At 50.0% G+C, this 26,674-nt stretch overlaps 1 protein-coding gene across 1 annotated transcript in view; it reads left to right on the top strand.

Moving 5' to 3' along the window:
• Positions 1 to 23,913, top strand: part of Fbxw8 (F-box and WD repeat domain containing 8) — a 99,491-nt gene extending 75,578 nt beyond the window's left edge. Inside the window, exons 8-11 of the mRNA XM_027414177.2 lie at positions 9,217 to 9,344; positions 19,621 to 19,794; positions 21,420 to 21,530; positions 21,908 to 23,913. Of these exons, the coding sequence (XP_027269978.1) occupies positions 9,217 to 9,344; positions 19,621 to 19,794; positions 21,420 to 21,530; positions 21,908 to 22,052 (558 nt within the window). The 3' untranslated portion in view covers positions 22,053 to 23,913. The remainder of the gene's footprint in view (positions 1 to 9,216; positions 9,345 to 19,620; positions 19,795 to 21,419; positions 21,531 to 21,907) is intronic.
• Positions 23,914 to 26,674: the final 2,761 nt, after the last annotated feature.

Below are 26,674 nucleotides of genomic sequence, written 5' to 3'. Positions count from 1 at the left end.
CCTTACCCGTATTCTTGCACTCTGTCACACATACATACCCCATCTGTGCTGAGGAAATAATCGCAACAGTCAAGTCCAAGTTCACAGCCTCCCATGTGTGTGGGATGCTGAACCAGAACAGGAATTCTACATACAATCAGTCCTGCACTCCACGGCGCGCGCGCGCGCGCGCACACACACACACACACACACACACACACACACACACACACACACACACACACACTGTTCTCCCTGATGTGCATGCACATGCACACACATACACTCCTGTACCCCCCTGACATGCACACACATACACACTCCCAGGTACACGCACATACACCAAGTATATTTCTAGTTTTATCAGGAAAATGGCCCGTGCCTAACATGGTGGGTGAGGCCCTGCTGCCTGCCTGTAGCCTGCCTTTCAAAGCCCTCAGAAGTCAGACCTTAGCTTCCACTCACACTTACACGATGAGTCCCTCTATACCGCTCAGAGGTGTCACCTCTTGAATATGATGTTCCTTCCTGCCCAGGACTGGCAGATGCCACCACTCCCTCTCCCCGGGTCCTTTCAGAATAGTCCTCAGTGTCAGTCCTGCAGTTCCTCTCCTAACTTCAGCACACATGCGCTTGAAGATCACATTTAACCCTGTTGCTACACTACAGCCTACCCTAGAACAGTGGCCAGGAGACTAGATGCAAGGGATTGCAGCTGAGGGGCTCGGAGTTCTTCAACAGATGGGAAGCAATACAGTTAAGTGAAGTGCGGAGGGGGTCAACACCCACAGGAGCAGAGCTGGTGATCAGTGTGTCCTCACCAGGTAGGGCTGAGAGCCTGCAGAGTGTGGCATTGTTATAGCTCCTGTTAACACGGATGCTGGGACTGCACTTTGGGTGCCCTTGGGTGGAAGTTTACAGAACAGGAGCTTTGAAGGCCAGCCCCCAGGCTTGAAGCAGACTTGCAGAACTCCCAAGCTGGGCAAGGAATGTGTTTTCTGTCCACTCCATTTCTTTATAGGAAGAGTGAGGAAAGCGGTGGCCCTGCCTTATAGCATTGTGAAGGGCAGATGGAGCTGTGGGCACAGCATTCTGCACACAGTAGTGTGCTGGCTCTTGGGAGCCGCCATTCTGAGCACGGATCAGGGAGAGGCACCCCAGTGAGGAAGCCGGGGCAGGAAGCTTCCCAACTGTTCCCTGCACAATGTGGGACAAGCTATTTCAAATGGCTTTCAATTCACTTTCCTGATGGCTACGTACAGGCGTTGGTGTATGTCTGTTTTTGGTGGCCGAGATGCTGGAGTGTATTCAGAAGGGCTTTTGGGAGAAGCAGGTACCACACTGCGCTGCCGGCCCCCAGGGACAGCATCGTCAACCTGTGGTGAGTAGAGGTTGCTAGAGACTGGGGATGTACACAGCCAGTAAAGGCACCCTGTGTATGGACTGTGCACCCACACAGAAGGCTCTGGCTATTCTGTTGATCCAGCCCCCTTCAGCAGCCATTTGTTCCCACAGTCCAGTTTAGGGGCCTTCTGCTTGTCTACCCTCTGAACCTCTGTCTGGTCTGATTTAGGGCTGAAACAGAAGTCGGGCTGGTCAGAAGAAAGGATAATTTGGTAAATGCCCGAGTTTCCTAGACAATGTCATCATCAGTCTGTAGGCCATAGAGAGCTCTAATCACCAGCCCTTCACCTGCCACCTTCCCTTTTAAGACAATGTTCCCTTTTTACTTTAAGAATTGGTGTCCTGGCATGTAGCTTTGGTTTCTCCTTCTAAAGCGCGTGCACTGACCCTGTCCCCTGTCCCACGTGTCCATGCTTGCTGTGCACTGCATGTGCTCGATGCCTCTGGAGTGTTAGAAACTGTGCGGCTGTCTGTGATGAGGCACAACACTCAGGGGCGGGTAGTGAGGCATGTTTGCATAGGAGCTAATGTGTGCTGGGCAGCAAGCGTTCGCTGTCCACTTTGAGTTGTTCTCACTGTGCTCATGATGGTCACATCTTCCCCTCTTCCCTGTGGTGATGGTTATGGAAGGAAATCTCTGGAGTAGGCAGGAGCTGCATCTGCTTGGGCTCTAAGGAAACCTGTTGTTCTGCACTGCCCTGAGCATGTGTCAGGAGAGACTTGGGGACCAGCATCCTGGACTCCACAGGGACACACTCACTCTGGTTCCTTTCAGGCTTAGGTCACAGTAGGTGTTGGTTTGGCCTCGGTCTGGTCCTTTGTAGACATCTGCCCACATCACAAAGCCCCAAGCCTGGCAAGCCTATGTGATTGGCACTGCCTTCCCAGGAAGAGCCCAGTCCTGGAACAGCTAGGGTTGCAGGTGCATTGGCACGTGGTGGGGAGTGTGTGTGGGCCTTGCCTGCCCAGTGCCTGGCGACGCTCAGCAACACCGTCCCATCCCTGAAATATCTTGGCCTTTGGGCTTGTCACTCCAATTAAAACTTAAATACAAAAGCAGCCAGGCTTCTTCCCTTTGTGTGAGTGAGCGCAGACAGTGCCAGAGCGTGTCATGGAAACTGTTGGGGGGCTGTTTCAGGGAGCTGTGCTCATGTGGGGGAGCCATGTCTTCAAGTGCCGTGTCTTGCTGGGGTGCTGCTCGGGGCACCTGAGAGGCAGGTCTCTGTTTGCCAACAGTGAAGTCACCTCTGAGGCGGTGGTGAAAGTCATTCTCCACATGGTCACAGACACAGCCGCGCCAGGCCTCACGCAATGACTTATCTCTGGCAAGGACTTAAAATCGTCTCTCTGGCTGCTTGTCAAAAATTACATCATATCAGAGTAAACTGCTTTTAAATCAGACATCCATTATTCATGTATATTAACTGCTTTTTTATTTTTTATTGGCTGTTTTGTGTGTGATTTACTTTTTTCCCCAGCCTTCTTGCCCTCTCCAATTGTCCATCTTTCTCATCTTTTTTTAAAAAAATCTTAGCTCACCTGTGAATTCCCAGGTTGTTCACTTAGCTGTGTGTATAAAGCAGTGTACATACTTTGCTGTGTGTATGAAGCAGTGTGCACACTTGCTGTGTGTATAAAGCAGCGTGCACACCTTGCTGTGTGTTGTGAAGCAGCGTGCACACCTTGCTGTGTGTTGTGAAGCAGCGTGCACACCTTGCTGTGTGTGTGAAGCAGCGTGCACACCTTGCTGTGTATGTAAAGCAGTGTGCACACCTTGCTGAGTGTTGTGAAGCAGCGTGCACACCTTGCTGTGTGTGTGAAGCAGCGTGCACACCTTGCTGTGTATGTAAAGCAGTGTGCACACCTTGCTGTATGGTGAAATGTTTCACTTGCTTTACAAGACTGTCTAATGTAGCCTTTCCCTGCCTGTCTTCTGTATTTATGAAAATGAGCGCCTGTGGCCCTGTCCTTGCAGAGTGAGTTGCATCTAGGGAGCTGCAGCACTGCCCAGGGCAGCCAACCTGCTGTGTGGACAGTAGACTGACCACCTTGTCTCTTCTAAGACAGTGCTGCTCTTGGCCATGGGCAGACAACGCATGAGGCTTGCATGCTTCATCTCCCTCATCTGGTGCACATTCAGCCTGCAGTGCACCAGACACTGCTCTGGAATCCAGAGTAGTCGTCCCAAGCTCAGCCTGTGTGGCTGGCATCTGGTGGCTATGGGACATTTCCCTCACTTCTGGCATTTGACTGGAATAGTGGCTAGAGTTTGTTTTGTTCTGTTACTTACTGCCCACAGCCATGCTAACATTTTGCTGTGGAGCCAGTGTTTGTTACGTCTCTACATCATTACTTGAGTCACTATTCCTCCCAACTTCTCAGACCTTTCTCTGGAGCAATTTCTTGTTTATTTGCTTTGCTAGTGAAGCCTGGGGCTGTGTTTCTAACTGAAATGTCTTAATTTTCCCATCCCTCGTGTCATGGCCAGATTGCCATGGTTCTAGCTTCGCTCAATCCCTTGAAGACACTGCTGGTTTTGACATCCATTGGCGCTGGTGAGAAGGTAGTGGCTGTACACGTGACTGCTCGCCCCTCCCTCCTTTGCTGTTGGAAGGTCAGGTCCTTCAGTTGCAAGCCAGCCTGGGAACCCAGCACAGCTCAGTATCAGAAATAACAGAACCACAGTACAAGATCCTAGCCTGTGGCTTCCCTCTAGCATCTCTGTATGAATTTATTTTCATTTTTCCTGTTGGAAAGTTCTGTGTTGTCTTTCAGCCATAGAAAACACTCGGGCTGTACCTGTGGAAAGCATCTCTGTTTGCTTGATGGAGTTCAGGTTTGATGTGTGTTGGACCAGCATACTGAGTCCCACTCTGCGTCTCTGCTTTGTGTTCTGAGGAACTGTTCAAAACCAGCTTCCTGCTCCCTGGATCACCCTCAGTGTTAGCCCATCCATCTCCTGTGATTTCTAGGAACTCTGGGTTCATTTTCTCAAAGACACTCAGTTTGCTCTGCCTCTTACATGGTAGGTGACTGTCTGCACGTCAAGTCTATGTCCCTCTCATATGGTAGGCGACTGTCGGCACACTGACTCTGTCCTTTACCTGAAACTGCCAATCCTTGTTAGCCACCCCTGCTTCTCTCTGTCTCAGCTGTAGGATTCGCCTTTATTGTGAGAGAGTACATGGCTGCTGTTAATGTGTAGACGCCACAGGGGTCCTGCTGGCTCTGGGTGGTGGGAGCATTGTGCTGCCGAGCTGAGCTGCACCTTCACCCCATGGCTCAGCTTTATACAGAGATCTCAATTGTGATGTTCTCTGTGCTGCCAGATGCTGGGTCCCCATCTGGCATTGTCAGGTGTTGCAGAGCAGCCCCTGGCCAGGCTCCCTCCTTCCTTTCTGGTTTCAGTGCTCCCATCACTTTGGGGTCCCATGAATTGTACCACTTCCTTGAGTGAACAGAATGTGCATGCAAAGGACTGTTTGCTAACAGACTCGAGTTGCACTTTGAGAAGCTTTCTGCAAGGCTTCCTGGTCTGCCAACTTATCAGACCCCACAGGGCTGGAGCAAGATGAGGCATCAGATCACCCAGGAGGAAGAGTTAAGGAATAAAGGAAAACACCCAAACCAGAGTAAATATTAGGTTTGCTGGGTCCCCAGTCCCAGCCAGTTATCACCGAACACAAATGCACATACCTGGCCAGATGCAGGCCCACATAACTACCATGGCGTCTGGTCCCGAGTCGAGGAAGCACTCTTCTCACTGTATGAAGGTGCTTGCTAATAAAGCTGCACCTGACCTTCAAGACTGCTGTCTTGGGGCTGTTTCCCTTCTGTGTTTGAGAGCTGCAAGCTGATGACACAGTTCAGGGTGACACTTGAGAACACCAGATGAGCACAGTGACAATAAACACCCCCTGCTCTGCTGAGAGGGGAGAAGTCTCCGTGCTGAGGGTGGTGGAGAGAGCAGAGACACGAGTGGGTGCAGATGGGAAGCATGAGGCCGGCTTGCTCTGCTCAGAAGGCTCCTGGCCATGACTTTTCTCCCAGAGAGCAAAGTGTGTACGGTAGTGATGGGGGAGACCAGGTAACAGGGAAGGGAGGGAGAGGGTCAAATGTGTCTGCAGTCTCCAAAACTTTGGGTGGGGCTGAGTCTTTGGAATTCACTCCATCCCTGTTCTGCACACCCCTTGCTTAAAGGGAAGCAGGCAACACTCTTGGATTCCAAAGGTTCTTGAAGTGCGGTTGTTGTGGGAAGAGGCCTCTGTCCACTGCTGACCACATCACCGAGGCAGCTAGGGTTCTGAGGCAAGCCAGCCACTTTCCACAGTTTTGGCAAAATTAAACTCAAAGGTGCTTTCCTCATTCATCAGAACATGACCACAGCTCTGTCGGAAGGCTCCAAAGCTCTTTGAAGACATCTCTGTCTGTTGGTGGCTTATGCTCACAGATGGGTGATGTCAGTCCTGGGTTTAGGAAGAACTTGCTGTGCTGAATCCTGGTTCCAAAGGATGGAGGAGGGGGTGGCAGGCTTTGAACTAACCTCACCTTCTGAGAGAGTAGAAACTGTCTTCTGGCCCTTCCATCAGGCTTTGGCTGGAAAGCTCCTGCCTAGGGCGGTGACAGTGCTTTCCAAACGCTGAACCTGTGGCCATGTCCTCCCTGACTGAATGGCCAATACAACGCCCCGCCTCCTGCTTGAAACACCAGCTGCTAGGACATAGCAATATGATGACTCTGTGGTTCCAGAAGAGGCAAGTCCCATGTGTGGAAGAGGAGATGGCTGGGCCAGCAATAGCTGGCACAGACACGGCTCTTTCAGCTGTCAGTACATTGGCCGCCACACCCATTCACTCCAGTCCTGCTGCACAGAGGAGGATCCGTAAATGTTTGTCACCAGCTGTTGAATGTTTTGTCAAAAACCAAATAGAAACAACTTACTTATTAGTATGGAATTAGGTATTCACAGATGTTCTCCACTCAAAAGAACCAAAGCTACCTGTAGTGAAGAAGCAGTTGTGAGACACCAACCTCACCCAGAAATGACTCGAATGTACAGATCAAGAGAGACAGACCCTCACACACAGAATCTACTTATTTATTTCCAGACTATTCTGGTGTGGGGGGTGGTTCCTGGAGATGGGTCGCAGTGGCCCACCACATTCTTCTGTTAAATAGTTTATTCTTATAGCTTACTATAAGATACATTATATTTGAAATAAAATGTATCTTTAAAAATAGACTTGAGAGCAGTCAGAGTAGTTGAAAGCCAGGATGCGAAGGCTATGCTTTATCAGAAACAACTTCAGCTCTCGGTGGGGGAAATTACAGAAATTGAAAATTTGCTGTTCAGTCCCTTTGAAGAGGATGCTCTCATTCACTCGGGGTCTCGTAAACTCCCCAGAAGACAGAATGGAGACAGTAGAGCTTGATCTCACAATGCATGTCTTGCAGATGTCTTCAGGATACACAGTAGTCTGCAGGCTTCACTCTAAAGACAACTCCTAGGAACACAGATGATGGCAGCACATGCTAGTGCCGTGATTGCTGCTAACGCTGCTGAACCTGCATTGCTGTGTGGCCTCTCTATCGACTCACTGGCCACATTAGTGCAGAGCATCTGCTCCCAGATTGCAGCTGGGGGGAGTTTCCCCTTCTCTCCAGCATCTCTGAACACCTCTGAGAACAACTCAAGTGGTTGTGGGTTAAGACTCGCCCAACCAGGGCAATAAAGAGAAAAATTAGTCTAATGCATGGTCTTAACAAGAGGGAGTGTGAGCATGAATAATTGATGTCACTAGTCTGTGGCAATCAGATAAAATGAAGTCCCATTTGCTCAACCTTATTAAAAGAGAGAGAGTGGGGGGGGGAGGGAGCCATGGTAAAGGTCGTTAAGGGACTTGTATCGTGGAAGACCTGCCTTCGAGATGGTAATGTGTTTTCCAATCTCTGTGGTCTTTAACTAAACGCAATGGTAAAGGTTCTCTTTGCATAGTTCTGATCCACTGAATTATTGAACGTTTTAGAAATACTTGACTGCTGACTTAGATGTCTTTGTGATGAGTTTGCAGAGTCTTTTTGGCGGGGATTATCTCCTTGTATCACTCAGAGATGATTCATCCACTTGTCAAAAAAGAACTAAGAAATAAGTGGAGACTGCTGCTGACTTGTGTGAGTCTCAGTGCTTGCACTTTTACCTCCACCTGCTCCGGCAGACCCGCCTTCCTGCTGTGTACACTGGTGACTTTAAAAACAAAAAGGTCAGACAGGCAAAATCCAACATTCAGGAGGCAGAGGCCAGCCTGGTCTACAAAGTGAGTTCCAGGACAGGCTCCAAAGCTACACAGAAAAGCCCTATCTCAAAAAACAAAAACAAGGTTGCTTTTAAAAAGAAATTAATAGCTCTTTTAGAATTGTCACACACTAGTTGTACTTGTGGCATCTCTGTGCATGCAGACAGAGCAGGGCACCTGGAGTGTCTGACTGAAGACACTGCTTAGTGCAAGACACACACCATCCCTCCTTCAGGAGCTGCCTGTGACAATGTCCAGATCATTTGCTGAAGATGGATTTGATCAGGTCCATCTTAGAAACAGCGCCATTTTAGTTATTTTTAAATTGTTTAAAACTTTCTGTCAGGAGCTGGTAATGGCACATGCCTTTAATCCTAGCATGTGGGAGACAGAGGTAGGGGGATCTCTGTGAGTTTGAGGCCAGCCTAGTTAGTCTACAGAGTGAGTTCCAGGACAGCCAGAGGTACATAGCAAGACCCCCAACTTTCTATCAGGAACTTTTCATCTTAGCTGCATCTTGGCTTGTGCATTAGGCATTAAGGTTGTGTGATTTCTGCTGTCTTTCCTTCCAGTTTTAGCAGTAGTTAACTGCTGTGACCATAGTGTTAGACTCCCCCAGATTCTTGAAGACTCATGTATTAGAAATGTGTACTGCCCTGAGATTGACAGTTCCCACGGTGGAGATGACTTAACTTGTTAGGATTTTCTCAGAACCCACATAAGAGTCTGCACTCAGAAGTGCTAAGTGTCTGGGTTAACCAGGAGAGAACGTGGTTTCCATGGGAATGCTAGAGTCACTCTGCAAACCCAGGTCCTTGCTGACCTCAGTGTGCTCACCACATGCTCAGCTGAAGTCAGCAGAGGTGCAGTGAGGATGTCTGTGCCCTGCCAAGTTGGGACCAGGACTGTGTACTATTGACTAAATGTCTCTAGTTGAGCTAACAATTTCCTTCATTAAAAACCTGACTCTCAAGGCTTCTTGTGTGATCCATCCTTTATTCCCCTTTGCTAGAGAAACAGCACAGACACCTTCCAGGAGGATTGCACTGTCTGGAGCCCACAGGTCTCTTCTCAGTGGCTTTCAAACCAGAACTGAAGGGAGAGTGGGGCAGAAGGCGCTGTTGGACTGTAGCTCAGTGTAGTGTCTGGTGCAGCTTCCCTCAGCCCCTGTAAGCTCTTTAGTTAACCCCAAATCAGAAGCCAGTGACCTGTAACCTTCATTCCTGTAAAAACAAACAGAAAACTATTACTGAACTAGGGTTCAGTTCAGCTGTGTGAGGAAAGCAGGCTGCCTGACCCATCCACCATTCTGCGTCTCTGTCTCGTGCTTTTGCTTGTGCTTTAGCCAAGGAACTCTTGGTTTCCCTCTTGGTCTTTTGTCACTTGGGTAGCTATGCCCCTCTAACTTCAGTGGCCTGGAAGTGTCCAAGCCATTGAGTAGCAGAGCTTTTCTGAGGTCAGTGAAATGCTCACTCAATGGTGGTGTACGATGTCTCCCTGACTTACGGGACTGATACCCTGTCCTCTCTTTCCCTCTCAGATCCTGGTGTATAGCCTGGAAGCAGAGCGCTGCCTCTCGAAGCTTGGCAATGCACTTGGTGACTTTACCTGTGTCAACCTCCGGGACAGCCCTCCCAACCTCATGGTCAGCGGCAACATGGACAGGAGGTAGGTCTGGGTTGAAGTGACTGTCATCTGTGGCCCTGAGCCACAAGTGCCTCATGCTTCAGCCTTGCCTGCAGCCCCCTCCCCCCCATCCCACCCCATCCTTTGGACTTGGAGCGAAGTCTCGAATTAGGTAATAGTTGGACCTGCTATGCCTCCACTTTGCTTCTGAAGCACATGGGATGGTTGCTTCTCTTTTCAGGCAGTTGGTGGATGGTCCAGCGAGACCACTTGGAATATCTTTTGTCCCCCCTGCTGCAGAATTTGTTTGGCACTGAAAGGCTCGCTTTCTGATATTAAAAACAATAACCTAAGGGACGGCTGTGTTCAGCACAATAGGGCCGCCTGCCAAGTGATGCCAAGAGTGTATTTCAGAGCACTGTGTGTCCCTCTGGTGACAGGAAAGAGACTTGATGGGAACAGACTCTAGTTTCTATTTAGCTGATTAGTGGCCTTCTCTTTAACGCATTGGCCGAGGAAGTCGGTTTTGCTGGTACAGGGGCCAGTGCCAGCTTTCAGCACTGCAGGATTAAAGTGTTTGAAAAGACCCTTCCAGTCCAAATTTTAGTTTTGCCCCCCTTGTCTTGTCTTCTCCTTTGCTTTCTCTCTGCTTTTTGGCTGGTTACCTGCTGTGTCTGATCCAGTGCCCCAGAGAGAGGTAGACTGGCCAGCGGCCAGAGCTGCTGGCACCCCTCCCCTGGGCCCAGCCCCGGGCTGCAGGTGCGGAGCTGCTCAGCTCTGGGTTTCTTTATGCCAAATCCCAGAGCTCTATCCCAGCAGAGTAGCAGCTTGCAGAAATCACTGTTGGATCACATAGTGTTTCTATCCTGAACCTCACCCACTAGCCCCACCCCCACCTAGAGCAAAAAGAGCCAGAGCATGCTTTGTGGGGAGAAGGCACTCAGTCCATGTTTCACTGGCCCCTCAGATGACTCAGAATGTGGGCCTTGCAAACAGAGCTCTGAGTTCAGTGTGCTGAGGCCTGGGGGCTGGAGAGGTGGCTCAGTCAGACTGCTAGGCAAACAGGACCTGAATTTGGATCCCAGAACCAATGTGAAAAAACAAGGCACACCTTTAATCTCAGCACTTGGGAAGCAGAGGCAGGGGGATCTCTGTGAGTTTCAGCCAGCCTTTTCTACATAGTGAAGTCCAGGCCAGCAAAAGCTACATACTGAGACCCTGTCTGTAAACAACAACAACCAAAAAAGGCTTGGTCACACTCCTCTGTAACCCTGGGAGAAGGGGCACAGGCATGACTGTCCTTGGAGTTCAGTGGCCAGCAAGTCAGAGAGCTCTGGGTTCAGCCTGTGTCATGTCAAAAGATAAGGTAGAGGGCAACTGAGGACAGCTGGCATTGAGTCTGACCTCTACAAGCCCTTGCACACAGTTGCACACATGCATACACTGCATGTGTACAAGCCCTTGCATACACACACACACACCACCAAGTAGCCCCAGTGTGTGGCCAGGGAAACAAACCACTCCCTGGAGCTAAGCCGACAGTCCCCACTGTTTTTGAGTGGAGCCAATGTCAGGCCTGAGCAGTGGTCTCTACCCAGAGAGTATGTGCAATGTGAACTTCTTAGTACTGGCAGGAACCCAGATCTCTACTCCAGAGCAGAGGAGCCCCTTACATGCGAAGACTCCAGAAAGCTCTAGAATGTCACCACCACTGTCAGCTGTCCTCCAGGACACATAAAGTATTTCAGTAAAGCTGGAGTGTACCCACCTCACCACATGTCATGACTAGATGAGGGGCTACGTGCCCCGTTCAGAAGGCCTGCTGGTCAGCATGAAGCCCAAATTTGATTTTGGGAAATCCGTTTTATTAGAATGTAGCAGAGTTAAGTTTTTAAAATAAAGCAGGGAGGTCCCAGGGTTCTCAGCACAGTCACTAGATAGATAATAGATAACAGACAGGAACAGGACCCCTCAGTGTTACAACCCTTCCTCCTCACCCTCACCCCACTTAGAATAAACCCAAGCTGCAGGCTGGGGCTTGTGTCTGCAGTGAGGGCTTACAAAGCCAAGACTCCCTGCCTCATCTAAGAGTCCAGACTCCTCAATCTTTCCTTTGTCCAGGTAATTTCTATGGAAGAACTGAAACATTTTAAAGCCCCTATGGATAAGTTTTCCTGCATATTCAGGCCCTCTCCTGCTAGGGTAGCTGTGCCCAGTGGACATACTGGGCACATGTCCCCAAGCCTAAGTCATTAGCCTATTCTTTTCTCCCTATGAGACGGAAACTTTTTAAACTCATTCAGTTCTAGGAAAGTGGTTCTGTGGGAACCCCTGTGAGTGGAGGAAAGCTTGTAGCTGGTGGCACAGGGCTGTGTTCAGTGAGGTCCCTCCTTGTGCGCCTCAACTCAGGGTCTGGAGTGGAGCATACTCAGGCTCTGCCCCAGAGAGCCAGGCCCACAGTCAGTGCTGGGGTGAGATAGCAACTGTTGGGTTGCTAAGGCACCTTCCTTGACCAACAACTCAGTCACCCCCCTCCAGATATAGCTTATTTTTTAATATGTGTGGGTGCATGTATGTGCATATCCGCATTTGTGTGTGTATACACTCATGTGTGGGTGTGCGTGTGCTACAGCACATGTGTGATAGAGGACAAACATCGTCTTCAGCCCTTGCTTCCTCCATATTGGCTATGCATTTATATTAGCTGGCCCAGGAGCTTCTGGGGACTGTCCTGTCCCTACCTGTCATCTCACCATAGGAGCACTGGATTACAGACATATGCTGCTGTGTCTAACTTTACCTGGGTCTTGGGGGCCCAAACTTAGGTCATTTTACCCACAAAGCCCTTTCACCAGCACAAGTTCATTTTTAGAACCGATTGCTTGAGGTAGGATTCACGTGCCATGTGACCCACCAACTTAAAGGAACAGTTGATTTCAGGACAGTGCCCCAGATAGAAGCCCTGCACCATGAGCAGTTAGTGTTTGTAAAAATGGTTGACATGTGACCTTTTACGACTTATTCCTAGTATTTTCAAGGTAAGCCCACATGGTAGCTTGTATCCAAACATCACTTACTCCATCACTTGACAGACAACATTCTGCCCTTCTTGTTCAACTTGTGGACATCTGGGCAGGTGGTTTAATTAGTTAAATCTCTTAATAGCTTTGACCATTATCATAATTCCTGTGTAGGGTTTTTTTTGTTTTGTTTTGTTTTGTTTTTTTGTTTTTTGTTTTGTTTTGTTTTGTTTTGTTTTTTGAGTATCTTTAATTCTCTTGGATGTAGACACCTAGGAATTGAGTTGCTGGCTTCAGTGGTAATTGCCACACTCTTCTTCTCTGGTGGCTGCTCTTCCTGCCTGCCCTGGCCCTGAGGAATCTTCCAGTTTTTCCATGTCTACAGCTCATGTGCTGTCTTCAGTCTGTGTGGCAGTCAACCTGGTCTGTGAGGCATCTCCTTGTGCTGTGGTCTAGGGACCCATCCTGTGTTATGGTCCTTCCACACATCCTTCTGGAGACTTGACTATCTAAACCATGGTTTTGAGTGGGGGAAGGTGCAGGTTGAGACATAATTTCACAGCGTAGTGAACTGGCTAGCACTTACGTGTAGAATTTAGGGCAGTCCCATATCTGCTGCTGAGTTCCGGGATTACAGGCATGAGCTACCACACTCAGACTCAAATCCTATTTTTTTTTTAATTGAGGTTTTTATTGTTGAGTTGTAGCAGGTTTTTCAGTTTTTCTGGGTGTAAGTCCCTTGTCAGATCTGTCATTTGCAATATTTCCTCCTCCTATGTAATCTGTGTTTACTTGTTGACAATGGTCTTTGAAGTATGGACTTTAAATATTGATAGAGTGTGATTTAATTTAATTTGTCTTTTATTGCTTGTATTACCACTTATTTATTTTTAAAAAGGCATTTCCTACTCCAAGATTATTGGTTATTAGTATGTTTTGTAGTTTAATATCTTACATTTGAAATGCATAACCTGTTAGGATAACTCTAGATATAGTGTGAGGTGGGGGGCAGCTTTTTGCTTAATTGTCTAAGCACTATGTGTTCCCAATTCTGACCCTGCCCTATTGATCTGTCTCACCAGCGCCTGGCTGGACTTCCTGCGTCTTTTGGTCAGGATACACTAGATAGAGTATGTAACCTTCCAAATGCCAGGCTTGCTAAAGAGTCATTGTAGGTGAAGGGAGTATATCCGTGTTGGAGTTGTATCTGGTGGTGGACCATCTGGGAGGTTGAGGCACAAATCTCTGGTCAGAAAGAGATGGCTCAGCTATTAAGAGCATGTACTGCCCTTACAGAGAATCTTGAGTTTCTCAGTAGGCACACCAGGTGGCTCACAATGCCTGTAACTCCAGCTGAGGGGACCAGATGCCCTCTTCTGGGCTCAGTAGGCACTGCACTCACACATGCACATACACAGGTAAAAATAAAATCTTAGAGCCGGGCAGTGGTGGTATACACCTTTAACCCCAGTACTCAGGAGGCAGAGGCAGAGGCAGGTGGATCTCTGTGAGTTTGAGACCAGCCTGGTCTACAGAGTGAGTTTCAGGACAGCCAGAGCTACACAGAGAAACCCTGTCTTGAAAAAAAAAAAATCTTAAAAAGAGCAGGACAAAATGTGCAACATAAGCATATGAACTGTTTGTATTGTTTAAAGTTACTGTGTATGTGCATGATGATAGGGTTACACATGCCACAGCGTGCATTTGTGGGTCCAAGGACAGCTGTGGAGTGGGTTCTCTCTGTCCACCTTTACCAAGGTTCTAAGGATGAGACTCGGGTCACCAGACCTGCCATGAGCATTCACCTGCTGAGCAGCTTGCTACTTCTCAGTCTCAGAATGGAAACTATTAGGAAAAGCATCCGTACTTCCAGCTTTATTACTTTAGCCATCACTGCTGTTTCAGGCTGGCTTTTTGTGTGCTGAAGAGTTCAGGGTTTAGAAGATTCCTTGAGGAATCAGGTGCTAAAAGCTCCAGGGGTCACCCCAAGGGATTGGTGCTTGTATTTCATGTAGAAACCTCACAGCGCAGTGATGATGCTTGGCACAGAGCATGCTAAGCTCAGCCTAGCTGGACAAAGCTGGATATGTCGTCCATCTGAAAATCTAAGTGTTTCCAGTTGCTATTAAGACGCACATTCTCAGAAGGCTGGCTTTGGTGCTGTGTGGGTGAGGCATGGATTCTACATATGCACTTATGTGCAGCCTTCCTCTTCAGCTCAGGTACAGTGAGGTCAGACGGAAGTGTGCACTAACCTTTTAGAAATGCCAGTTTTCCCAATTTAGTTGTGACTTTCAAAAGCTGTGTGACAATGATTTCTGTACATTTACCTTTATTTTCTGGATCCAACTGTAGCCAAGGTTGGGTTCTTCCTGAAGAACAGCCAACCCACAATCTGAATGCTGCCAGCTTTGCCACCACAGTCTGCCTTGTTATCATACAGGACTGTTGAGTCCAAACCAATAGGAAGCACGCCCCAAGGTGTGACCCCCCAATTAAAGAGTCCTTTCGCTTCCTTCCTGCCCAGCACATAGAAAGTTGTGGTGCGCTTGTGTGTGGTGCCTGCTGCCAGAGCGCGTGCAGGGTGCGAATGTTACGCTCACTCCATCTGCAAGTGTTATAATGAGTTATTCAAAGCGCTTCACACAGGACCAACCAGAGCGTGCCTCCCTCTCCGTTCCAGCGCGTTTTCCTGCCCATCAGATGGATGCTCCTCTGCTGGAGTCTTTGGAAGGTTCTGGTGTCTTTTGTTTTAATTGGCGGGCTAAAGCTGCCTCCTATGGTGCAGTTTTCATTAGTGAAGGCTGCAGAGAGGGAGTGTTGGGGCTGTCCTCCAAGCCCATCCATGAATATTAAACATAAGACAATTATAGCTTTCAGACCAATTATTTTTCTTTCAGCAGGCAAAGTTGGTGATACTCACTAGATGAGGGTCCGCAGTTTCTACCATTGGCCCCTTCTTGTCCCTGGAACCAGTCAACCTGGCATGTCTCTGCCCATTTGCTGGGCTACCTGTTTCCCAGAATGGAGTGGCTCTGCCAGGGCATGCTGCATTTGGGGTTGGTACTGCACTCTGTCAGATGCTCTGGGCTGATACCTGCTTCCTAATGTGAATTTGATGGCTTGGGTGGACAGGATACTGCAGTATGTGCAATTCTGTCTGAGATAAGAAGCCAGATGTCTCCTTAAGATGTCAGAAAACTGTCCATCCTTCTCCACAGACTGGTTTCTGTTTCCCTAGTGAACATGAGCTGCTCTCTCTGGTGTTTGTTGTCTTCATTTGGCACCACTATGCCACTGTTTAAACACACTAGATAAACAGACGGCAAACTTTGAACTACTGGACCAAACGTGTTTGCCCATGTGTCCTTAGCAGCCACACTGTAAAATGAGGGGCTCTTGATAGACTTGACTAGCCAGCATGCACTCCACCCCCATCTGTTTCGAGTGCCCATGCTGGGCTCCGGCCTGAGGCTCTTTCCTGGGTGCCCAACAGCCTTGGGTCTCTTGACCTACAGAGGCCCAAAGACAGGCAGCTGTGTGCACTTAGAAGACTCCCTCTCTGGAGACTGGGAATGAGTGGCACTGGTAGCCATAGGCCTGCCATCTTGCCGTGTGGCCTTGATTCTGCATCTCAAGACTGTGATTGGCTGGCTGGCTTGTTGCTTTGTTGATGGTGGTAGTGTGTTTTTATAACAGGTTTTCTTGTACCCCAGGCTGATCTTGAACTTGCTTTGTTGTAGCCTTGTAGTAAAGAATGACCTTGATCTCTTGGTCCTTCTGCCTTTATCTTCCTGGTGCTAGGATTTTAGACTGTACCACAATGCCCAACTAATGTTCCACATTGTAACTACTTCACACTAGCTAAGAAACAGGTACACCATCTGAAACAAATCAGGTGTGTGCATTTGTGCACACCAGAGTGGAGCTGATACACTCTGAGGCCTGAGTTTTAAACAGCATAGTCATGTCTGGAATAAAGCAAAAACCTCCCTTGAGCCTCTGACTGTAACCCCACCTCTCCTCCCAAGGAGCTGCTGTTAGCATTTAACTTGTGAACTGTGCTTCTGGGAAGCATGCTCTGTTCCTGAAAGCTAGGGCAATAAGGGCCTCTGTGCAGCCCTATGACAGCTACTTATCCTCTCCCCCACCACACACACCCCTGGCTCATACTTCAGGAGGACTGGCCCGTGGCCCCTCTGCAAATGCTGCAGAGCCATGTCCCCTGCTCCTACTTATGCTCCTGAGGGAAGGTAGATCTCTGAATGTCTGCCCCATGCTTCACTGTTGGCCACAGTGACTTATGCCATCCCCATGCAGTCGTTCAGATTCATGGCATCTCTAATGCCACCTCTGCTCTCCCTGTCTGTCTAACAATCGCTCCGCAACAGGCAACCCCTTCTCCCCCAGGCTACTGAAGACTTGCTCATATGCTCCCATTTTTTAAATGACAGCTTCCATATGTTTTTATTGTGATCAGTGTTCACTAGCAAAAACCCCAGGGCATTGCCAGCCCGCTTTTCTCCAGGACCTTCCATAGGGGTGATGGCGCTGCCCTCCACGGCCCTCGATGCTGTGTTTCTTCTTGCCTTCTCATGAAGCTCATGTTCAGGGTCTTATAGATGAATGGATGTTTTAAAGTGGGAGTCAAGGTGTTCCAAGGCCCCTCACTGCTGCAGTGTGGACTGAGGGCAGCAGCCTCACCCCTCCCACAGCTGTTCAGCTCTGAGTCTAAAAGCTCTTCAATTCTGCAGGGCAGTGAAAAGGCAGCTCCCCTGAGCCCAGCAGAGCAGTTCAAGGGTGTTAGCATTGTTGTTTGTTTTCACCACATTAAGTGGTGTGTGGTGGGACGATGCCCAAGCTGTCTGAAACCAAGGCCCTAACCCTGTCCTGTGTTGTGGATCAGGGCGAGCCCTTAAGAGCCTGAGTTTTCCTTACTATATTAGTCATGTTTTCTCATTTTTGTGACAAAAACAACTTGAGTTTATTTTGGGTCCAGGGTTTGAAAGTATGGTCCATCAAGGTGGAGAGTCATGGTGGCCCGAATGTGTCCACTCTCTGGAAACACCCCAGCAGGAGTCCCTTGTAAGCCATTCCAGCCTAGCCCTTGCACTGGGGTACTCCAGCTCAGTTCCTGCAGAGCGGTTTTTGTGTGCACCAGCCATGAGTCTCACCACCAGACCAGGGTCTGCAGAGTGTAACAGGTTCTATCTTTGCTGAAGAGACGTGATAAAGGAGCAGCATCTGGTTTTATTTCTTACGACCAGCAGACTTGGACAAGATGTGCTCAACAGGCACTCCTTGAGTGAAGCTGTTCTCGCCTTTTTTCTCACCGTGAGTCGTGGGTTATCTTCACTGTTAGCTTGGAGGAACCGGTTATGAGGGGGCCTCTGCTGTAGACTCCCATCTATCAGTTCAAATACTTGTATAATCTTCTCAGGGTGTCTTGTGGGATTATGTTTAAGAAACCCCCCACACACACACACACCTTTTTCTTGTTTGAAACAAGGCCTTGCTACGTAGCACAGGCCAGCCTCAAACTCTCAGCAGTCCTGCCTCAGCTGCCTGAGTAAACCCAGAAATGTCCCCAGTTAGGTAAGAGCTCTACCACCAAGCTACATTCCAGGCACATATATATTTGACACAGAGTGTCACCAAGCTGTTGAGGCTGGGCTGGAACTTACAATCCTCCTGCATCAGCTCTGAGTTGAAGAAACACAGCATACTGACATTAACTGCTATCATAAAACTGAAATCCACTTAAGATCATTTGGTGCACACAGAGGCTAGAAGGCGGCACTGGAGTTATGCGTGTTTGTGGACTGTCTGATGTGGATGCTAGGAACCAAACTGGGGTCCTCTCCAAGAGCAATGCATGCTTTTAAATGTGGAATCATCTCTCCAGCCCCTTGACTGTGTTTCTTACAGTTAGTGGTTGTTTATACAAAATGTAGCTATTGGCTCTGGAGAGGTAGCTCAGCATTCTTCCAGAGGACCCAGGTCCAATTTCCAGCACCCACATGGCAACTAGCAACTGTAACTCCATTTCCAGAGGATTTGGTGGCCGCCTCTGCCTTCTGCAGGCACTGCACACATGTAGTACACACATACAGTTTTTTAAGGTAGTTGCTGAGGTAGGCATATTAATGTGGATAAATTGCTCTGTTTCTCTTAGTGGCCTTCCTGATCTTAATTGCACTCATCATTTTTAACAATGGGGAGGAGCGGTGCAATAGTGCCAGGCTGTTTTGAGGCATCCCGTTAGAGCAGGTTTCCTTCTATGTGCAGTGCATTATAGCTCAGCTAGTCTCCAGGGGCATCCCAGGGTCCTGTCGATGAGGAGGCTCAAGGTTGTGTGCCTGATGTTAGCTGTGCCGACAGACTCCCTCCCTGGCTTCTGCCTCTGTCAGAGTCCTGGAGGCAGCTGCCCCTTACATGTCTGGCCAGCCCTTGCCTGTTGCTCTTTATAACTTAATCTATTTGGTTTTTCTGTTCTTTCCTCGAAAGTCATTTATTAGTCTTAATTTTCAGTTTTGGAGATTAAAAAAAAAAAAAAAAAGAAAAGAAACAGAGAAGCTGGAGGTTATAGAGCCCAGGGAATCAGAATTTTGAAATCTACAAAAACCCTGTGTTTAAAAAGGAAGTTAGGCCAAGTGGTGGTGGTGCACACCTTTAATCCCAGCACTCGGGAGGCAGAGGCAGGAGGATCTCTGTGAGTTCGAGACCAGCCTGGTCTACAAGAGCTAGTTCCAGGACAGTCTCCAAAGCCACAGAGAAACCCTGTCTCAGAAAATAAATAAATAAATAAAAATAAAAAGGAAGTTAGGTCCCTGTAGCTTTGATTTCCCCCAGGCAGGCTTACCAAACATTTACTAAAACTTGTTCTGAAATCCAACTTTTCCAGCACAGAACTGCAATATCCATCTTCGTTCTCTGCACATGTCAGGTTTGATCCATGATTGTCCTATGTGCACCTGGGGACCACACACTAATAGGCAGCTGCTCACTTGGAGCAAAGGGCCAGTTTCCACGATGCCCTTCAGATCTGGGGAGTGAGAATGGTCTTGAGGGATTAAAATAATTCCCGGGACCCTGGAAGCAGTGAGTGTGTATACCTTGTGAATTGAGTTTGGGATAGCATATGCTCTCTCTCTACCTTGCCAGGGCTTTCGTCAGGGTTATCTGATCATAAGACAAAGTGTCTGTCCTACTGTAGATGTTCAGGACCACACAGCTGAAGCTGGGGCTGCAGGGTTTGTCACTAACCCCTCTTCCTGGTGTTCTTTTGGGTCTTCCAGAGTCCGGCTCCATGACCTCCGCAGCGACAAAATTGCCCTGTCACTGTCTGCCCATCAGCTGGGGGTGTCCGCAGTCCAGATGGATGACTGGAAGATTGTCAGTGGGGGAGAGGAAGGGCTGGTGTCTGTGTGGGATTACCGCATGAGCCAGAAGCTGTGGGAGGTGCACTCCAGGTGAGCTGTCCCTGCTGTGTGTGGCCTGTGGGAGGTGTGCTGCTGGCTCCTGCTGTGTGTGTGGGGGGGTGGGGGGGACTGGGGTTGATGGAGTGTTTCCCAGGCTACCTGTCCCCATGCTGCCACCTTCCTAAAAGCAACTTTGAAGGAGAGGAGACCTGGGCTTGAAAAGACCAATTGTGAGACTTCAGCTCCTGGCTTCCCATTAATACTGCCCTGAGGAACATGTGGCCTCACTGAGTGTCCTGGATTCTCAGGGTGGAGTCAACTTTTCACAACTGTGCTGATTACTGTAGATCTTTTCACCTTAATTGCCAGGAAAAGAAGGAAGCCAGCTTGGTGAGACTAATTTCCAGTGTGCAGGTGGGTATGGGTTGGCAGACTCAGTGTGTCCAAGTATGTGGCCTGCACCTTCCTTCCCTATGAAGAAGGGCACGGAGTGTGTGAGTTAAGTGAGCGCCAGCTAAGGGGAGCTCATCTAGCCTTGAGCAGGAGAGGCTCTGTGACTGGTGACTGCTGGCAGAATTGTTCATGTGAGCCTGCCTCAGTTCTGAATTTAGAAGCAGCCTGGAACTCCTACCAGCTCATGTGCTTTCAGTAGGAGAGCCTGTCCAGAGTCCTGTCTAGCTGAGTTTTGGCCCCTCTGTAAAGGTGCTCAGCCTATGACTATGACAGATGCAAAATCAACTCCTTCTGCCTTCATTAAGTGCAGAGTCGATGGCTTTGCAAACACTCCCAAAGGTAGCAAACAGAAATTTGTTTCTTGGCCTGTAGAGTGGTGAATTCTTTGGCCAGCAGCTTTTATCAGACTAGAAAAATCCCAGTGGTCTCACTTAACTTCCATGGTGATGCACCATGATGCCACCAGGTGTCGCCAAAGGGCAGCTCAAACTCCCATCCAGTAGCATTTGCCCAAATTTCAGGAAAGCCAGTATTGGTTTGTAAAGAGCAGATTCTCTGTGCCTCCAGGAGCCCATGCAGGCTTCCCACACCCAGAAGATCTTTTCCCCACTCGGGGGAGATCCAGGAAGTGAGGCCTTCTCTTGTAAGTGTCCAGGCCATCTGCCAAGCTGTTCCGGCTACTGTCTGACCACCCATCCTCAGCCTGCCTTCCCTCACCAAGTCTCTCTCCTGTATGCACTTCCCATTGTTCTCTAGCCAGAAGGCCTGTTCCTGCTTCCTCCCTGGTAGCCTCAGTCAGCCCCACTTGAGGTAGCAAGGAACTCCTTCCTGCAAAGGTGAGGTGGGCACCTTACCTTCTGGCTGGTTTTGAGCCTCTGAGGGCAAGCGACTTGACTCTGTTGTCCCCAGCTCACAGCATGGCTGTCAGTTGTAGCCGTCACTTCAGGACTGAGGCCTCACTCAGGTGGCTTGTTGAGTCTCTATGCCATGTTGCTGGTTTGTCTCAAGTTGAAACACCTTATATCCCCAAAGCACCACTTGTTGAAGGAGTCTGCTGGAATGTACATAGAGTGTCAGAGAAAGGCCTTTTACGTGCCTGCTTTGAGAGCTGAGGCTGGCCTCCAGTTCTTCTCCATAGTGGAAAGTGTACCTAGAAGTTCTGCTGTGCACAGCTGGCGCAGGCCACGCTCCAGCCTTACAGTGTTCTTTCCCCACTGCTCCAGGCACCCTGTGCGTCACATCTCCTTCAATAGTCACAGCCTCATCACCGCCAATGTGCCCTACGAGAAAGTGGTGCGGAACTCCGACCTGGACAACTTTGCCTGTCACAGGAGGTCAGTTGAGGGGTTGGACACATCCTGAAACATGCTTAACATGGTTTCATCAGTACCCCCCCCACACACACTCCATCCCCAGTCACATGCTCCTCTCAGGGTATCAACCATGGGCCCTGTTTTTTTGTAGAACTTGGGAACACAGTGGCTGCTATAGACCAGAAGCAGGTACTGAGTGTCTGTCTGGGGCATCCTGCAGCTGCTCCTGACATCTGGGGCACGGTGTCAGCTAGACAGTAAGGCTGGGCCTCAGTGTCCTGCATATCTGACACTGTGGGCTCAAAGCACACACTATCACAGTGGAGAGGTAGCCTAGACTCTGCATGCCTCTTGCCACACCAGCCTTGCTGACTGCTGCTTCTCTGTGTTTCCTCTAGACATCGTGGCCTGATCCATGCCTATGAGTTTGCAGTGGACCAGCTGGCCTTTCAGAGCTCTCTTCCTGTCTGCCGCTTCCCCTGTGACACCATGGCTGGGTACAGCTATGACCTAGCACTTTCTTTCCCCTATGACAGTGTTTAGGGCGTCACCTTATGGAGAAGTGGGAAGAGCCAGTTTTACAAATGTCAGAGCTGCAGGGAAGATCTGCAGCACAGAGTGGAATTTGGGGATAGTGCCCCCTCTCAGGTGGCCTATGGCCACACAGCCTTGCTGCCTCTGAAACCACCTATAGAGAGTCTGCTCCCATTTAGGGCTTTGGGAGCACCTGCTGATGACTCCGAGTTAGCCTTTCCCAAAGCGCTCCTCCACCGCAGCCTATGACAGGAGAGACACCCCTCCCTCCCTCCTTCCACACGCTAGTCCCCTGTGTGTGGTGCTGAGGATGGCCAGAGCCTCACACATGCAGGCAAGCACTCAGAGTGGTCTCCTGACCCCACCCTGTCCAGCCCTCCTCTGTGGTTTTCACACAGTTCATCATTGTAGCCCCTTACCTGTGTGAGGACTGCTCCATTTCACTTGCTGCTCTGTCCGGTACATGGACTACCAAGGAACCAACCCTCCTTCCCTGGGGAGGACAGGGCCACTCCATAGGGGTGGGCTTGGAGCCTCAGCTCCTGAGCGTGGCTGGTGGCACCACTTCCCTCAGCACCCCAAAAGCAGCCGCAGTCAGTGCTCTTGACAGATACCCACTCTGCCTGCAGAACGGCACGGGCACACCCACACACAGTGGCCAGGAGACCTAGTCAGTGAAAACATTTGGGTAGACATGCAGAGCTCTTCAGAATTCCTGTGGACCAGGCACCTAACACCTGTACAGAGATCCACAACATCAGGCAGAGTCCCTATCTCAGCCAATGCCAACTCAGAAAAAAAAAAAAAATCAGGTGGACCAGGCCACTCCACAGTGGGTTCTGCAGAGGGCAAAAAAGTGGCAGGGGGAGCTTCGTGCTCTGGAGACCAAGGTAGCTAAAGAAAAGAAAAAAAAAAAAAAAAAAAAAAAAAAAAAAAAAAAAAAAAAAAAAAAGGTGCTAAAGGGGTTGAGAGGGCTTGCATCTCCAGAGGGAGGTGGACCCACCTCTAAGCCAGGGTAATACTGAGAGCAGCAGCCACCCTCCCTGACCGACCCCTCCCCCCCAGCAGTAGAGCCTCACTGTACTCCAGCCTTGTTTCCCAGTGCTGGGCATGGAACCTGGGGCCCCGTGTGTGCTAGGCAAGTGCTCTGTCACTGAGATACTACCTGGTTTTGTGGCATGAAGGTTTCTCAGCTTAAGACATTCAGAGGCCTCAGACATCCAAGGTCTAGCAGGACAGGCGCACAGAGCCAGCTGCAACTGGGCAAGGCTTCCATGCAGGCTCCTCCCTCCCGAGGGGGACTTTGAACCACACTGCAGAGTGCCAGCAGGTGGCAGCTCACCTCCCTCCTGCTGGGCTGATGGCCCCCACTGGCTTGGTCTCAAGCTTTCCCAGGCCTGCATCTGGGCCCCAGGGGAAACTTGACTTCTCCATCAGCACCATGAAAGGACATCCAAGAGCTTTGAGAGCAGATACAGAGGTGACTGGAGTGAAGACAGAAGCATGGCTGGCAACTAGGGTAGCTTCAAGCATACCCTGCCCTTGCCCCTTAGGAAAAGCACTTGGGGACACAGTTCCTCACACAGCAGCTCTGGTTGTTTTCTGTCAGCTCAGCCTCCTGAGAGACACACACCACCCCCCACCCCCAGCCCAGCAACAGACCTACCCAGAGATCTGTCCCTACTGACTTCTGGGGTTGCTGCCACTGTACCCACCAGCAGGGTAGGAGACAAGTGGTCTCCCTTAGCTGCCTCGAAAGCCTGGAGGCACCAGGACACACCCCTGAGAACCAGAGGTGTCCGCACACCCGCAGCTTGCCTTTTGCCTTACGCAGCCATGTCTGCTCTGTTATTAAATATTCTGGACTCACTCGTGGCCTTGTTATCTGCTCCTGCGAGGATGCACAGTGCTGACCCCTGGCCCCTTGTTAAATCTTCCTCCATGGTTCATCATCACAGCTGGGAGGGGGTGCAACATGACAGCATACAAGGCAGGGTCTGGGGAGTATGTGGTCATCTTTGGCTGGGCTTGCTGCTGTTGTGACTGGGCTGGTTGTCCTTGCAGGCCATGAGCAGCTTGCTTATCCTGAAGCCCATACAGCAGTTCCCATGAAAAGATGGTCTCGAGTTTCAGCTGAGCAATAGAATTACCAATCTTTCCCAGCAGTGGGGTTTCCATTCTTCCTGAACTGGAAATCCCAGAGACAATCCCAGACACAACCCCAGGACGAAGTACTTAGTTCCCTCCCTAGGCTCACATCCTCTCCAGGAGAGGGTGGCACGCCCCAGTCCACTTGTTAAATGGCAATGGCAACACCACAAGTTGTGAACCACCTCTCCTGGTGAGGGGGCTTTCAGGTGACAATTGCCCTAAGATAGTGGTTCTGACAGGGACACTGCTCCTGGTGAGTTCTTGCTTGAAGCAGCAGATGGCATGGGCCGTGGCATTGTGGCCACACATCCAAGCCAGATGGTTACCTGGCTAAGGCTACTGTGGCAGGCCTGCGGCGACTTGGCCAGCACAGCCTGTGTGTGCTGTGGCAGATTCCCTCCTGGGCACCAGCCCGCCTCTGATGTTGCCTATTGCTTTGCACTAGGGAACTTCACCCTGGAAAGGGAAAGGAACTCCAGCCCGTGCCCAGCTGAGCCTTGCTGTCACAGGTGCCCTTCCCAGGACACACAGCCCTCAGCCTCACTACCCACTGCAGGGGCCATTGGAGTGGCACCACTTCCCTGTGAAGACAAGCCTACCCCTTGCTGGCTTGGCGTCACTGTTGCCACCCTGCCCTAGCTGGAGTTCTGAGCCCTCCTTTGGCTGTGTTCCCGCACCAAGCCCTGTTGACATTTAGCCAGCCCATGGCAGAGGCAGACAAAGGTGCTGCTGATGCCATGGAAAGTGGCCTGGTTTCAGCACTGGCTCTTCAAGGTCACGGCATGCAAGGACAACCTTTATGGCAGGTGTTTGCCAAACCTCAAGGTGACTTGCGTTTCTGCCTCTCCGTACACCCACTTGGGCCACTTCCAGCACAGCAGACCTTAGCCTGGTCAACTGCAGGCAGGTGGGGACAGGATCCAGGGTCAGAACCAAGGGTCTGCCCTCTGCCATGAGCACAACCAGAGCCTAGTGGTTTTGTTCAAGTGTTGAAGAACCTGCTTCCCCACAAGGGGTCAGTGTTCTGGTGGAAGTTCCACCTCAATACCCCTCCCCCATATACAGCTCTCTCCCTCTCCCGCCCCCGCCCCCGCCTCATCCCAGAAAGCCTGGCAAACAGGGCTTTTCCCCCAGAGATGCTCAAGATCACTTCCCCCAAAAGCAGACATGTGGTTTTTTGGTCACTCTTTCAGGGCCATGCAGGGGGCAGACAATCACCTGAGAGCATTTTGCCCATTAAATGTGGGCTTTTTTTAATTCAGTTTGATTTGGATTGCTGTGTCAGTGGAGAGGCTTACTGGGATGCAGAAACTTTCAGTCAGAACCGCAGGCTGCTCTGATCTCGCTCTGTCCCTTCCCATAATTCATTTGTCACGAGGCTGCGGGTATCCATCAAGAAAAAAAAGCCAACTTTGTAAGTGGAGCACAGTGACTTCTTCTTGTTACCCCCCTCCCCCCACTCAGGAGGCTGAGACAGGAGGATTTCAAGTTTGAGGCCCGCTCTAGAAACAGAAACCAAGTTGGTAACAGGGCAGTAATACAAAGCTAGATCTCACTTGACTGCTGTAGAATAGAGAGCACCCCAGACTTCTGCCCAGGTGTGGACCCCGCTCCACCCACAGCCCCTTGGCCTCACAGCCCCTGCTCATCAGCACCCTCAGACATCTGGCTTCAGGTTCCACCAGGTTAGTCACCACAGTTCCTGATGAAGATCACTAACCGTATGCTTGATGGATTGCACACACTCACCTGTCTGAAAATAAATCTCGGCACATAACCTGCTTCATTTCATGCTGCTGGCTGAGGCACCTCATCTGGCTCATGTCCCCATACCGGAGGCCTGGCTGCATTGGGGCAGGGTAGATACCCTGAGCGGTCCTGCAGGTAACAATCCATCTGCTTCCTCCCTGACCTGCAGAGCACGAAGTCCACATGGCAGGACTGCCCAGGGCAATGACCCGCAGCTCCTGTTGCTCCAAGGCCAGAAGCCCCATGAGATACCAAGGAATTAGCCTGCACTGCCTCCTGGAGCAGGTTTATGTCAGTTCATGGTCCTTATCCTGCCTGGCTGCGGCAGAGCATGCCGGGAGCCGAGTGGTAGTACTCCAGGTAAGTTCTGCAGTGGAAATAGGGCCTGGCCTAGCCTGGTCCTGGCGATTGTGAACAAATGAGCTTGCTTCTGTGCCTGGAGGACTGTGCTCCCAGTGAGTCAATCTCATTTTAATTAGCTGTTTGGATTAGCCAGGCCCAGGGCTTCAAAGACATTAGCAGGCCCCTCAGCGGGCAGCACACACAAGCAAGCGCAAGCATGTTTGATACGCGTCCATCACAGCCGCATCTTTCTGAATAGAACTCCAGGAAAGGGCCGAGGGAAGGCAATCCATTATTTATGAAAACATTGTACATTCATGAACTGCCTTTGTTGAGAAGGACACACAACTGAAACAAATTGGGAGAGTCTCAGGAAACCCAGGCCTGTG

The sequence above is a fragment of the Cricetulus griseus genome, chromosome 4, assembly GCF_003668045.3.
Source record: "Cricetulus griseus strain 17A/GY chromosome 4, alternate assembly CriGri-PICRH-1.0, whole genome shotgun sequence".
NCBI classification, from domain to species: Eukaryota; Metazoa; Chordata; class Mammalia; order Rodentia; family Cricetidae; genus Cricetulus; species Cricetulus griseus.
This window is presented reverse-complemented; position numbering and strand designations above follow the sequence as displayed.